This window comes from Rhamphochromis longiceps, linkage group LG7 (genome assembly GCF_057381845.1).
Source record: "Rhamphochromis longiceps isolate RC_006_pf linkage group LG7, R_longiceps_female_GT1.1, whole genome shotgun sequence".
NCBI lineage: Eukaryota > Metazoa > Chordata > Actinopteri > Cichliformes > Cichlidae > Rhamphochromis > Rhamphochromis longiceps.
Window position 1 is genome coordinate 2788256 of NC_140563.1, and position 15666 is coordinate 2803921.

A 15666-nucleotide genomic window follows, 5' to 3' on the forward strand; every position below is an offset into this window, starting at 1 on the left:
ATATTTTTACATCAATTACAACCACAGTGAATTCATGTAAAAGAAAGGAGGCTGAGTAAGTTTTACAAGCACATGAAATTTACTGTGTGTACTTTGAAACCTTTATTGTTAGCCTGATAACGGTTGTTGGCATCACCTCTGCACCTTTACGTCAGTAAAAGACTATTTAATAGCTGTGTGAGTTTTTTTTCTTTCAGAAATGTTTAAACTTTAAGATAAGATATGATTTATTATACAGCTTGAGTTTTAAAGCCTGTTCAAACGGACACAGAAAGCTGAAATGCTGCAGAGGACATAATTACACTGTGATCCTCTGTGAGAAACCACAATGAAGGTAAACATACGAAGAGTTGGAATAATCGGATCATTTCTGTTGTCACTATACATTTTCATCATCTACACAAATAGAAGTTGTACACCCAGAAAATCTATTCCTGAGGGAGTAGCTGATCAAGAACTTTTAAAGAGAAAACTGGAGAGGATCGAACAGACTCTAAACAAACTGAGTGAGTATCAGTTTCAAAGTTCACATTCTCACACGCTGACTTCTTTTCAACATTATTGATAAAGTTACCCTTCAGTGAAATAGCTTAACCTATTATTAGCTATCACATTGTAAAAATCCACCATTCACAAGAAATGTATGTGTGTCAAAAGTAAATGTGTACTCCCAATCTCATGGCTCTCTTTTTATGAATAGTTGCTCTGTTAAGTCATGGTGGTGTTGGTTGGTGGTTGGTCTGGAGGATGTGCTTCCAGTGTAGAGCAAAATGCTATTGGGATTCTACATCGCCACCACCGCTACCATTACCTGAAAGCAGAACTGAATGAGACAGAGCAAGCCAAGACTGCTAACTATAAGGGTTGCAACCAATGAGAAATCTCCTTTCAATGCTTTTTCTTTAATGCTATTCATTGCATAAAAAAAGAATTGTCCACTAAGGTTTCCTGTGTATAGTTTTCTTGGCGAATGTTGCTGTTAAACACAGCTTGGTCCATCTCATATGGTCTTCAAGCGTATTCATCCATTTTTCATTTTTATAGACATTGCTTTACCCTGCTCATGTTTTGGTTGTTGTATTTAATCATAACAAATAAGATAAGATAAGATAAGATAAGATAAGATAAAACTTTATTAATCCCTCGGGTGGGTTCCCCTGGGAAATTCGGTAATATAGATATAAATATGGCCATGATGAAGGTGGTGTTGTACATTTTTTTTCTTTTCAATGTTAGGAACCCAAAGGGGGAAAGATGCATGCTAGATTTGATCTGTGTGACGAATTTTTGAAGAGCACTTGATAAGTCAAAACAATTCTGCCAATTTCTTCTTTTTTTGCCCCAACCATGAATAACAGTTTTCATCCTTCTGTTTTTTAACCTCCACAAAAGCAAAGCTAACCGAGGTTTTAGGTCAAAAGAATTTCACAAATTCCATTTTACGAAATGTGGACAAAGAAGAAGAGAAGATCGTTATGCCAAAGTTATACCCAAACTCCGTCCTGTTTACCAAGTGGGGCGATGGCCTGACAGAACAAGAGCAGAAGGAAGCTGAAGGTCTGTTTCAGATTTATGGATACAATGCCTTCCTGAGTAACCAGCTGCCACTTGACAGGAAGCTTCAAGACACAAGAGACAGCAGGTACATTTTATTAATGAGATCCATGACGGTCAAGTATTTTTAGTTATTTATTTATTTTCTGCTGCAAATTCCAATGTTGTCATCCTTTGTCCTAGAAGAGCTTAAAACTATCTCACTACTCCCAAGTAAACCTCGAAAAACGGGGCTGGGCTAATGGTCTGTTTGAGCTTACTAAAACATTAATCTAATACACACCATCTCACGCCGTTTAGATGTCTGGCAAAGAAATATCCCAAAGATCTGCCGAGCATCAGTGTGATACTCATCTACATAAATGAGGCCCTGTCTGTCATTAAGAGAGCAATACAAAGTATAATCACCCACACTCCAAAGAAGCTGCTGAAAGAAATCATTCTGGTGGATGACTACAGCAATTACAGTAAGCTTACAAAGATAGTCCTCGCTAATGTCACTCAGTATTTTGAACTACATCAGCTTTGTCACAGATCTCTATTTCAATTCCAGATGACCTTGGAAAACCCTTACAAGACTACATAGATCAAATTAACAAAGAGATGCCCGGATTATTGAAGAAAGTGAGACATACGCAACAAATGGGCTTATCACAGTCCCGGATATCCGGTTGGGAGCATGCCACAGCTGACGTTGTGGCCATTTTAGATGCCCATATTGAAGCCACAGAAGGATGGTAAGTACATGTTTTAACTTTATGGTTTGTTTTTTCCCCCCAGGAAAACAAGAGTAAAGTAGGAAGTCGAGGAACACATCCTCCACCAATGAAGTACCTGTTTCCCTCCTTATTTAATGAATTATTTCTTTTGCTAGCGCTTCAAGTTCAGATAAAAACAGTAATTTTGGATGAAATCTTATGAACAGAAAAATGACATACTGGAAAGTTCTCTTGGTGTCTTATTTGTTCCTCTTCTGCAGGGCAGAACCTTTGCTGGACAGGATCAAAGCTGACAGGACTGTTGTAGTGTCCCCTGTCTTTGATAAGGTCCATTTTGATGACCTACACGTGGAAAGATATATCCCATTTTCTCATGGCTTTGACTGGGCAATGTGGTGCACATACGAGCACTTTAGCTCTGAGTGGGTAAAGAAGATGGATGAATCACAACCGGGGAAGTACGTGAAGCGTGCAAGCAAAGAGGCGATAGAGACAGCATCACAAAATGTATCTCAAGTGACATTGGATTGCAGACAATATAGGTAGAGAATTGTTGGGGAAAAAAACTCATGTGTTGGTTTTTGCACAGGAGTCCCTCTGTTATGGGAATCTTTGCAGCAGACAGAGCTTTTCTTGGAGAAATTGGTGGGCTGGATGGTGGGATGACAGTTTATGGTGGGGAAAATGTTGAACTTGGAATTCGTGTAAGTTATTAGTAATAATATTATAGTCCACGCTTTTAAACTATTTAAGATTGAAGATTTGCCGATCACGGCCGTCTGATCTGTGTCTACTCAGGTGTGGCTGTGCGGAGGAAGTATAGAGGTTGTGCCCTGCTCGAGGATAGCCCACATCGAGAGGGCCCATAAACCATATGCACCTGATCTCAGCCCTGCCATGAGAAGAAATGCTCTGAGGGTGGCAGATATCTGGTTAGATGAATACAAGAAAAATGTATTTATCGCGTGGAACGTCCCACTGGAGGTTTGTATGATGATTTATAATCTAAAGTTTATGTTTAGTATAGAGATGGACCGATCCGATATTACGTATCGGTATCGGTCCGATACTGACGTAAATTACTGGATCGGAGCGAAATAAAAAATGTAATCCGATCCATTAAATATCAAAAAAGCACCTCACAAAACTTGCGACACGCCGTAACTCGCCTCATAACTGTAGCACTTTGGAGCAGTATGCATCATGTGATAGAGCGGTTGTGGCGTGTGAGACCTGTCGGCGGTCTGGTTGAGTATTTGGAGCTTCGCTACCAAACCAGCATTTCATCTCCGAGGAAGTTACCCCAGAGAGAAGTAAAGCAAGTGTGTGTAAGTTCATCTCTGAATGTTTGTAAAGCATTCCAGCGTTAAGCTTATCAACCGATATATGGAGCGACTGCCTCTCTCTCTCTCTCTCCTGCTGCTACTTCAATGTGAAACTGATCAATGATCAGCTGATCGGCTTTTCTGTCGCGAGTCCGTGTCTCTTGTTTGTTTTTGGCCCACTTTGCACCAGAAAGAGGAAACCAGCGGCTGAACAACAGCAGCACGTTTAAGCTTGATCAGCTGTTGTTAGAATGTATTTAATATTACTTTCTACACCAGGATCTTTTTCTACGTAGCTGACGGCTGGTAACTGTGCAGGGGCGGATCTAGCAAAGTTTAGCCAGGGGGGCCGATAGGGCATTAACAGGGAGAAGGGGGCACAAAGACATACTTTTCTTTCTTATTCTCATTTAAAATGTCGAGCTTTTAATAAATAATTATCTGAATCTTACACCCAAAGTTTTAATCTGATGTAAAATGTATAGAAGTCCATAACTGTATATAGTAACTGTTAAGTCTAATATACCCTAGTAAGCTACAGTACTTTTTCCTTTGGGAAAGTACCATCTCTGCAGTTCTGTTGAAGAAAGATGTTGAATCTATTTAATTATTCTTGAAAAATAATTGATTTCTGTGCAGTGTTTTTACACTGCATCAAATTAAAGTTGATTACATCGATTAAGCATCATGAGGTGGAGGGGGTTCCCTATTTTTTTTTTGCTGGGAGTTTTAGAGCCCGATTAGTTAGGATGCTTACTCTTTAAAATACCAGAATAGGGAGGATGGAGCAGGTTTAAGTTTATTAGATTGATCAGTTTTGCTGAACTATGAAATTTTTTGGGTGCAGTGTATTTTTTGCATACAGGTATAACAGAATAGCTTTAGTGTTTTGTTTTGTTTTTAACTTGAGTATGAACTTATACAAAAAGCAGCAAGATATTAAAAAACAGTTTTATTGATTAAAAAACACACTATATCGGATTCATATCGGTATCGGCAGATATCCAAATTTATGATATCGTATCGGACATAAAAAAGTGGTATCGTGCCATCTCTAGTTTAGTATATGTATTCTTGAGTGTTTTACTTGTCAAACTCATTAGATTATAAACAGAACATGTGAAATCTGTCCTTCACATGAATACGCTGTAAAATTTTGTATTCTTGAAACATTGTCTGTTAAAAATACTGCATATCATGTGTGCTAATGATCTAAAGGTGTTTTCACCTAATTCAACTTCTTCACACACATTTATTAATTTAAATTGTACCTACTGCACTCTTGCTTTTTTCTGTTATGTATTGGATACTCATCTGAAATGTGACTAGATTTCGAAATAATTAGCTCAGTATGTGTAAATGCAACCCCTGTTAGCTTAATTTGCAATGTTTGTTTCCAGTCTTGTGCTAACATTATGTCAGTTTGGCACAGATTTCCTTATATGGTCACCGCAGACATGAGGAGGCGGGGTTTTCAAGCACTGAGTTCTGATAAGAAAATGGTAGCTAATCAATCGAAAGTGGGCTTTCAGGGAGGGGAGTCTAATGGAAAATATAACATGTTACTTCAGACAAAAGGTGAGGCTGTATAAAGTTATTGGTGGAGTCACCATATAGGACGACACATAGTGTGTAAAAGCCACCAACACTGGTGACTCAGAAACTGGAGAGTTTCAAACCTCATCTGGCATTAAGATCAGTGTGCCACGAGCTTAATGGTATTAGTTTCCATGGTCTGCTGTAGGTGGGGTCTCAAACCCCTACTTGTGGTACTTATAGACGTGAAGAAATATAATGCAATTTGGCCCCTGAAATTTTTTCTTGGATTTGTTTGTTGTTGAGTACAATGTTAAAAATGAGTTAATATGAAGGCAATATGAGCAGAGAAACATGTTGAGGGATTGGCTGTGTTAGTTCAGTGACAGAGTCAAAAACTAATGTGTACACTTATTTCTGCATTTTTATTTTGTTAAATAGAAACCAAATGATAGCAGAAGTGCTGCTACATGTCTGGCCAGAAAGAGAGGACCAAGTGTTTATTTGCAGGGCTCGCAAAATCGCTAGCCCGACGTCCAGGGGCTAGCGATTTTTCTGTTCGGGCTACCAAAATCCATCTCAGCCCTGCCCGTCAGGCTGTCATAGGAAGAAAGAATATGTCAATGCTTTTGCATTCTTTGGCAAACGTAGCTGTCAGTATGTGACATATTGAAATCGCGTTTGAATTTCCGCTTGTTTTTTGCTTCACTTTCACTTTGCGATGGCGCAAACTGTGAATAGAGAGCGGCAGCTACTGACTGGTGAGTGACAGATTAGTTGCGCACCAGTTCCTCTGACATCATCTTATCACTCATTAGCTTACTATTCAAACGTGACAAGTGAAATCTCCCGCAGCAAGCTTAAACCTGTGATGCAGGTTGATTGCGCAGAGAATCGCTGATCATTATGCAAGTGCCTGTGTAAAAGCAGATGGATTTATGCAGGTATTTTAGTTCTGCAGAGCCAAATAAGACAGGTCAGGGTGAAGAAGGGACCACCAAAGAAAAGCCGATCACAAAACGGAAAAGATATGACAAATCAGGCTATGAGGCAAAAACAAAAGCGCAGCTTTTTTTGGTTTCATGGACAAAAGAATTTCTGTGGCTGGAATATGACGAGCTAAATAACATCATGTTCTGCCGGGTGTGTCTTGTTTCCCTCGATTTCTGAGTCGACAAGCACCTTTGTTACTGGGACCAGTAATTTTAAGAAAGACCCCATTAGAACCCATGAGAAATGCAAGAAATGCATTATTGCTCAGTCTGCAGTATCTTTCCCAGAACAAACGCCAATTGCAAAAAAACTACTAAAAATAAACCAAGCACAACAAGAAGTCCAGAAGAAACGCAGAAGAAAAAGCTGTTTAGAACAGCGCGATGTTGCAAAGAGTGAACTACCTTTGGCACAATTTAGCAGCCTTTGCAAACAAAGCAAATGATCTTGGTTCCACTTACCTCTTAAACGTGACTTCAGTGGAAATGTCAGATTCAGGATCTGACACAGACTGATCCATGTTCTACACAGTTCTTACAAGTTCATAGAAATTTCTGTTCAATTAGAACCAAATATTTGAGTTGATGATTGTATTCTTTTACAGTTGTTGTAATTTGTGTTTTAACAATTTTTTAAGTCAATCAAAAAATTGTCCTCTTTTTTTTCAGGCTACTTAAATTTATTTTGGGCTACCAAAAACTGAAGAGTGTCTGCCCGAAGGGCTACCAGAGATTTTGAAATTTTGCGAGCCCTGATTTGGTACTTCAATGAAAGACTTCAGTTAGTTAAGAGGGAGGGAAAAAAGTTGTGTTCACGTTTGCAATTTTGTCTTGTTATACAGTATTTGAAAGACTACATTTTCAGAAATATTTGTGAGTGTTTTCTTGTTTGTTTGGTTGGGTTTTTTTGTACTACTTGAACACTAAAGTGTCCCTCACATGACATGACAGTGCCAGCAGGGGCCCACAGCTCATTTAAGTTTGAGACCCACACAAACACAAACTGCAAATCTTGCAAGGCTACTCTAACAGAGTCCAAGGATATAGATATGGACCCGAACATAAGAAAAGTAGGTATCCAATAAAGTTTATTTCTATATGGACAGATCTGGATCATCACAGCTGAGTATGTATAGCCTATATCAGGGGTCAGCAACCTTTAACACCCAAAGAGCCACTTGGACCCGGTTTCCAAGCAAAAGAAAACACTGGGAGCCGCAAATACTTTTTGACACCTAAAATGAAGATAACACTGCATATATTGTTTGTTTGTTTTTTACCTTTATGCTTTGTGTGAACAACTAAAGTAAGTAAGTAAAGTTTATTTGTTAAGCGCTTTTAACAGACAGGCAGTCACAAAGCGCTGTACACAAAGATTAAAATAAACAATACAATCAATAGACATTATACGCAATGTAAAAGATCAAATGTAAATAATGTAAAGAATATAAAATACGTGGATCAACAAAAGGCTTGTTTGAAAAGAAAAGTTTTTAACTGCTTTTTAAAAGAATCCACAGAGCAACTAAGGTGTGCTGCTTGTGAAATCCATGAAGTGCTACAGAGAAAATTACATTTTATTTATGTAATTAACACATTTTGAACTCTTAAAGAAATATAACAAAAGGAAAGCTGAACTACAATGATCCAGCAAACAAAAACTGTTGTGAGCCGCCCCCCTCATATCGCCTTTGGGCTTTTGGAGCCTTGACCTGACTTTTAAAAAGTAATTGGAAAAAAAGCACCATGCTGCTAAAAAAAAAATAGATATTTGCAAATTTCTGCCTAAATATGTATTTTACCTGAGATGTTGAAAAGTGTGTTCATGGAAACATCGTCGGGTCTGCTGTGGTATGTTTACAATGGGACTTCTGCTCCTGAACCTCTGCGCACAGCGTCTGCAAATCGGGGCTGTACGAAGTCACTTTCATCTTTACGAAGGACTGTAAGCTGTCATCTGTAAGGTGTGAGCGGTGTTTGTTTTTAACATAGTTCACAGTGGAGAACAGCTGCTGGCATAATGTGGATCCGAAGATCCATAATTGGCCTACCTGGGGTTGAAAGTCTCGATAAATGCACGTTGTTTCGGCGGGTACACCGGCTTCCGCGAGTGTGATGCTTATTTTGAGCGATGAAAAATAATAAAATATAATTTTATTTTTATATTTCAATATCACAATAATCTTCCAATTTAGAGCTACAAGTTAAAAAAGAACTAAAGACAAATAAAATACACTTCAGCTAAATACTTCTAATTTATTTTCCCAAACCACGCGGAGCCACACTATAAGGACTAAAGAGCCGCATGCGGCTCCGGAGCCGCAGGTTGCCGACCCCTGGCCTATATTATAAATTACTTTATAATGCAAATTAGCTTACACTACCAATTACAAGCTTAAACTGAGGAATGTCTTTCTTCAACTTTTTTTGTACCTGGCATACTATTTGTCCTATTTATTCAGGAGAGATGCTTCCTTTTAGTGGTTGGCTGTTTTGTCCCTAAATATATTGTTCTATTTAAAAGTTCACTGTATAAGTCTATACAATACAATAAAGTCTATACAATATTTTCTTCTTATTGATCAGAAATATCATCAGAAATAAGAATGTTACTGTGGAAATCATGCTTTCTGGTGTGACATCTGACACACAGGATCATGTGGTCGATATTGGTGATGTGTCTCAGAGGAAGGAGCTCAGAGAGACGCTTAAATGTAAACCCTTCAAATGGTACTTGGAAAATGTCTACACCAGTCTGTCAACATGGGATAACATGTTGGGTTATGGTGTGGTAAGTGGCTTTTTATTTTGCTTTTTGAGCACTTTGTCACAAGGACAAAAATATCTATTCGAGTAAGTTCAAGATAAGAAATGTGGTTGTGTTAAAAGTTCAGTTGTATTTCAGGAGGATTTCCATGATTTAAGACTCTAAATGTGGTAAATTTAAAAAAAAAAAGTTTAAAAAAACATGTAGTAGCAAAGCCCAGGAGATTTAAATATATATTTGAGAAACTGTACCCACACAGTGAGTATATGATTCAGTACAAAGCAATTAAGCAATTTTGACACTCCAGTTACGGAACGACCTTCATAAGAGCCACTGTGTGGACCAAGGACCTGTTCCAGGAAATATCCCCATCCTGCATGGATGCCACTTCCAACAACAACAGGTAATGTAGAGTACCAAACTACCAGGATAATAAATATGACTAAAAAATAATCTGAAATTATTACTTTTCCTTTTAACAGCACTGCTACTACAACACAGATGGTGAAATAATCATTGGGGGGATTACATCTCACAATTATAACAGTGATCGCTGCCTGGTTGATCCAGGCTCTGGAAGTTCTCCCGCCCTGCAGGAGTGTCCACTGGCAAAAACGAATGAACTACACATGCACTGGGACTTCAAACAAGTAAGATCTTGGTCGATAACAATCATGGTAATGTTTAAATGGCGTCCCTGTATAGTGTCTTTTCAGGTGCCACTGGTGGGAGGTGCTAAAGTCAAAAATGTTCAGATGCTCCTACTGACATACTCCAATGTTTTTTTTTACAAACACTTGTTGTGCACTGTTGCCTCATACTTTCTCTCAAACTGTGGCAGGGCCAAGCAATCATAAACAAAGCAACAAACAGATGCCTTGAAATCGCCCAGGGAGCAAACTTTTACTATGAACTCATCATTCAGCAGTGCAGTGGGCAGAGCTGGAGGATCGAGCATCTCGTCACAAGCTTTTAGTGCCGTTTTTAACATGACCGTCTGTTATATTAAAGTGTGTTCAAACTCGATCTCATTTAAAATACATTTCTTTTTTTTAAAAAAAGGTCAAAACCATTTAAGCGTGTTTTTGCAATGACATCGCTGACTACCCTGGAAAATGTTTGCAATTCTACAGTGCTCACTACAAATAACTAGAGTACACATTTTTCTACCTTTCCTGGAGTTTGAACAGTTATGACATAATAATGAACAGCTAATGTGCAAATTCCAGAAATTGACATTTTGAAAAGAGGTTTATTTGATCCATATGTTGTGATACAATAATTATGATATAGTGTTGTGCAAAATATTGAAAAACACAGGTGTGCAGGTGCAAGCATTCAAGTTCATTAGACTGGTGTGTCATCTCTTTTTACCCCTTCTATTGTGCAAATAGCCACAAGTAAAAATAGCTTTATTGCTCCGGTTAAATGTAGTCACGACCTGTAGTCTTTGTCAATACACAGATCCACAGATAATACCTTTTAAGAATTATCTTTCACAGAACTGACATTGAACAGTTGCAGCAAGAAAAACAGGAATGCATGATGACTGTACGGCTTGGACGTCACCTGTGAGTGAATAAAAGGGCTCTTGGTCCACTTTATGTAAACCTGATTGTGCTGCAATGCTAAACTCCAACTCCATTAACTCTGCATAATTTTACAGATGCAAAAACAATACTTTAATTCATTTAAGATTTAATCTCTTTATTGTATCGTGTTTAGATTTGGAATTTTTAAATCTCTTTTGTATATTTAAAATTTAGTTGAGCTCATTCTTTAGTGTACTTTTTCATTCTGAGATATTTATCTTATTGAGCTAAGCTGTGGGTTTTTTCATGTTTTGACTGGTGTAACAGTAATTTCCCAACTTTAAGGACAAATTAGGTTTTTGTTTTCCTTCTTTTTTGACTGACTATAGATTGACTATAGATTAACGAGCAATTTTAATTTTTTATTTTATTTTAACAAAATTATGAGTGAGGTGATGGTGTGATATGTATCTCAGATGCAGTGGAGGGGTGGTCCAGTGGGTCCTGGTGTGTGGTGTCCTGGCAGGCATTGTGTTATTAAGCCTTCCCTATTTGAGTAACTGCTGGAGCCCAGAGAAGATAGAGAGAACAGGACAGAACTGTTCTAAGCACATATTCAGCTGCAGAGAACAAACAGCTTAAAAAGCAACAGTGAATAAACATGCATTTACCTTGTACTGCTGTGTGCGCCAAATCCTTTGCCACAACAGCCTCACTAAATCAATTAACGTCTGGCTCGAAAGGGAAAAACTATGACCAAAAACAACAATTTGCTGTAAATGTATGCACTCAATTGACTACTAAAAGTCAAATGTAATCTGGAAGGTTTCTAGGTGTGTAGTTGCCATCAAAGTGAAGCCATTGTTTAAAACTTTGTTGGATGTGACTCATAAATACTTGGAAAAAGGTACAGGAAATAGGGATGTGTTCAGCTGGAGCACCTATTTTTGCACACACCTATGCATGTGCCTCCCTGTCTGGCTATGGACAGAATTTCTAAATGGAATAATGTCACACAAACTCAAGATGAAGTTAAGAAACTTTACAGGTATGTCACTGACACGAAATTTACAGCTCAATTGAAAGATATGGGTGGTCTAAGACATGCTGCTGATAAATGTAACCTGTTTCATAATGGAACCGTAACAACCGTGACAACATTATACTTTTAACCTTGGGTGTGTCTGTGGTTTTTGTTCCAAGACATGCAAAGTATGAAAGACCACAAAGGCAGTTTTGAAAACAACATTAATCAATATTTACACTCTTTCACTGTCAAGCTTTTACATATTAGGATTTAAATTTAAAGAAAGAAAGAAGGATAAAAGAAACATAAACAAAATATCATCTGATCTTTAGAAGGTCTGGAGGATTTGGGTGTGTGTCTGGGAAGGGTTACAAGTTTCAAATACTTTGAAGTTCATCATTCCACACCGATAAAGATTATTCACGAGTGGAAAACAATGTCAGACACATGCCAATCTTCCCAGGACTGGACATCTCAGCAACATCACCAGAAGGTCAAACTGTGCAATGTTCAGAGAAACTGGAAAAGAAATGCACATCGCCGACTCTACAGGCCTCTATTAGAATATTCAAGTTAATGAAAGTATCCAAAGAAAAAGACTGAACAAGACTCGCTTGTTTGGAAGGATTACCAGGAGAAAGCCTCTAAATTCTAAAAAGAACATGGCAGCACAGGCTAGGGTTGGAAAATTGTATCTGAACCACAAGATATCTGCAAAAATGTATTTTGCACACACAAAATCAAACTATGATATTGAGCTATGGTGCACAGTGCCACAATTGGTGAAAATCAAACGCAGCACATAAACTGTCAAGCAGAGTGGTTGATGGGTAACAATTTATTCTTGTTGTGCAGCCACAGGACCTGGGCACTTTGCACTCACTGAGCTGACCAGGAACGCCTCTGTACATCAAGTATTCTAGAGTGAAACGTGAGTCCATCTGTCGGACTTGACCAACAGAGCAATGATGCCAAACACACCAGTCAATCTAAAACAGAATGGCAGAAAAAGCTGTTGCAATGGCCCAGTCAATGTCCAGACCACATTCAAGCCAATTAAAAGGCTGAATGAGCTCTAAAGAAAGCTGCGCACACACAAATGCCCAAGGACTTCAATGAACTGGAGCAATTTTGCAAAGAGGAGTTGGCCAAGATTCCTCCATAATGGCATGAGAGGGAAGAATTATTTTAACTTATTGGTGCTAAAAAGTATTGAATTATGGGGTCTACTTAGTTTACACACTGCTTCTGTTATTTTTGAACCAATAACGAGAAGGTATAACAGGTCACATGTTGTTCATCTGGGATTGTAAAATAAAGTTATTTTAAAACCTGAGGAGGACTCGATTATTTTTTATTATTAAGTAAGTAAGTAAAATTTATTTATATAGCACATTTCACAGATAAAAATCACAAAGTGCTTCACAATAAGATCAGGCATACAAGTTAAAATTAATTAAAAACCCGTTTGTATAAAAATGTCTTCAGCTGCTTTTTAAAGGAGTCAGTAGAGTCTAGACAGCGTAAAGACAACGGCAGGGAGTTCCACAGCCTCGGTGCCTGAAAAGCTCGATCCCCACGTGTTTTAAACCCGGTACGTGGGACCACCAGTAGCCTCTGACCTGAAGACCTAAGTGCTCGGGATGAAGCACGAGGTTTCAACAGGTCAGAGTTATACTGGGGAGCTTCACCGTGCAGAGCTCTAAAAGTTACAACTAAAATTTTAAAATGAACCCTAAAATTTACAGGCAACCAATGAAGAGAAGCCAAAACTGGAGTAATGTGTGACCTCTTGTTTGTACCAGTTAAAAGTCTTGCCGCTGCATTCTGTACAGACTGAAGGCGATCCAGAGCTGGTTTGTTGAGACACGTAAAAAAGACTGTTACAATAATCCAAACGAGAAGAGATAAAAGCATGAATCATCTCAAGTTCTGCCTTTGACACCAGTAGCCTGAGTTTAGAAATGTTTCTTAGATGATAAAAACAGTTCCGGACAAATTGTTTAGTGTTTCTCAAGAGACATCGAACTGTCAAATATAACACCTACGTTTCTAAGGGTCTAAAAAACTGATATGCTGCCTAATTTCTGAGAGCATGTGATCAGGTGCAACAATCAAGGTTTCTGTTTTATCTGCATTTAACTGAAGGAAACTGTCATTTAACCATTGTTTGATTTCTGACAGACAATTATTTAAACAAGACAATTTATAAAACTCAGAAGTTTTGAAAGAACAGTATAACTGAATGTCATCAGCATAGAGGTGATAAGCAATATTATTGTAACGTCTGATAATGTGGCCTAGAGGGAGGATATACAGCAAAAAGAGAATAGGACCTAAAACAGATCCTTGAGGTGCCCCAGAAGGCAGAACTGATGTTTCCGACAGCACATGATTCATACAGACAGTAAAGGATCTCTCAGATAGATACGACATAAACCATTTTAAAACGACACCAGTAATCCCAAACAAGTCCTTCAGCCTATTTATCATGATGCTGTGATCAACAGTATCAAAAGCAGAGCTGAGATCCAACAGAACCAGAACGGTGTTCTCTCCAGTGTCTGCTGCCATCAGAGACACTTTAAGCAAAGCGGTTTCAGTGGAGTGCAATTTGCGGAAACCAGACTGGAAAATGTCCAGAACATTGTTCTTCTCCAAAAAGTTGTTAAGTTGTTCTGCAACTGTTTTTTCCAAGATCTTTGACACCAATGCTAATTTTGATATTGGCCTGTAACTGCTTGGAAGAGATGGGTCCATATTTGGTTTCTTTAATATTGGTTCAACAATAGCTTGTTAGCTGGGAACTGAGCCAGTATAAAGAGAAGTATTAATTATTTCCAGAATACAGGGGCCAATAGAGTCAAACACACTAATGAAAAATGATGGAGGACGTACATCAAGGTGGCTTGAGTCAGTTTCATTTGACCAAGCAGAGCACTGATGTCCTGTAAGGTAACAGGAGTAAAAGAGGACCAGATATCAGCAACGTGTCAGTGTGATACTGAGAGGATGGTAAATGGCCTGTATTTGTATAGCGCTTTTACTAGTCCTCCCTAGGGACCCCAAAGCGCTTTACACACCCAGTCATCCACCCATTCACACACTGGTGGAGGCAGCTACAGTTGTAGCCACAGCTGCCCTGGGGCAGACTGACAGAAGCGCCATCGGCCCCTCACCAGTAGGCGGTAGGTGAAGTGTCTTGCCCAAGGACACAATGACCGAGACTGTCCGAGCCGGGGCTCGAACCAGCAACCTTCCGATTACAAGACGAACAAGACGAACACCCAACTCTTGAGCCACGATCGCCCCGATCGAGGATGATGGAGAAATATTAGACCTGACGGCAGCGACCTTATTAATAAAATAGTTTAAAAATTCATTACAATCAGATTTAGTATAGACTGGTACATGAGGAATATCAGGAGAGACAATGTTTTTAATTGTATCAAACAATACTCTGGGATTTTTCTTTTTTGAAGCTATTAGATTAGCAAAATATTCAGTTCTGGCATTTTTTATCATGTCGTTAAGTGAGGAAATTGATTCCTTGAGATGTACCCTATGGACCTCAAGCTTGGAAGCCTTCCATAAACGTTCTAATTTGCGACAATATCTCCTAAAATTTCGAATATTTTCATTTATCCAAGGACAGAAATTTGAAGAATGGACAACATTTAGTTTCAGAGGTGCCACCGTATCTAAAATTGATTTACATTGATTGTTAAAAGACAAAATAAGTGAATCCATATCATTTTGAGCCATGCGAGGGTCAAACATGGCAGAGAACCTTCTAGCAGCATCCTGGTTTATAATCCGCCTTTGGATCATCAATTTAGGAGGTGAAGGATCCACGTAAAATGACAAATTAAAGAATATACAACTATGGTCACTCATGTGGACATCTTTCACACATACATCATGTATATTTAAACCCAGGAGAAAACAAGATCCAGTGTGTGGCCCTTTGTATGTGTGGGGCCAGAAACATGCTGCTTAAAGTTAAAAGACTCAGTGATAGTGATGAGCTCAGCAGCAGTGTTACAGGAAGCGTCATCAATATGAAGGTTTAAGTCTCCGAATATTACAACCTTCTCCAGTTTAATGATCGATGTCAGAAGGTCGTTAAATTCAGTTAGAAAGACCCCAGCAGGTCCAGCAGGTCGATAGATTAAAATACAGTAAAAGGTTTTCAGAGAACCGACCTTCATCAT

General features: G+C 38.6%; 1 protein-coding gene across 1 annotated transcript; it reads left to right on the forward strand.

Moving 5' to 3' along the window:
* Window positions 1-313: 313 nt before the first annotated feature.
* On the forward strand, window positions 314-9876 carry LOC146664495 (putative polypeptide N-acetylgalactosaminyltransferase 8). The gene is made up of 11 exons (XM_085411602.1): window positions 314-506; window positions 1393-1642; window positions 1855-2021; window positions 2108-2291; window positions 2534-2731; window positions 2863-2977; window positions 3072-3257; window positions 8780-8917; window positions 9201-9296; window positions 9376-9543; window positions 9735-9876. The coding sequence occupies exons 1-11, from the start codon at window positions 329-331 to the stop codon at window positions 9867-9869; spliced, it is 1815 nt and encodes a 604-aa protein (XP_085267728.1). The 5' UTR covers window positions 314-328; the 3' UTR covers window positions 9870-9876.
* Window positions 9877-15666: the final 5790 nt, after the last annotated feature.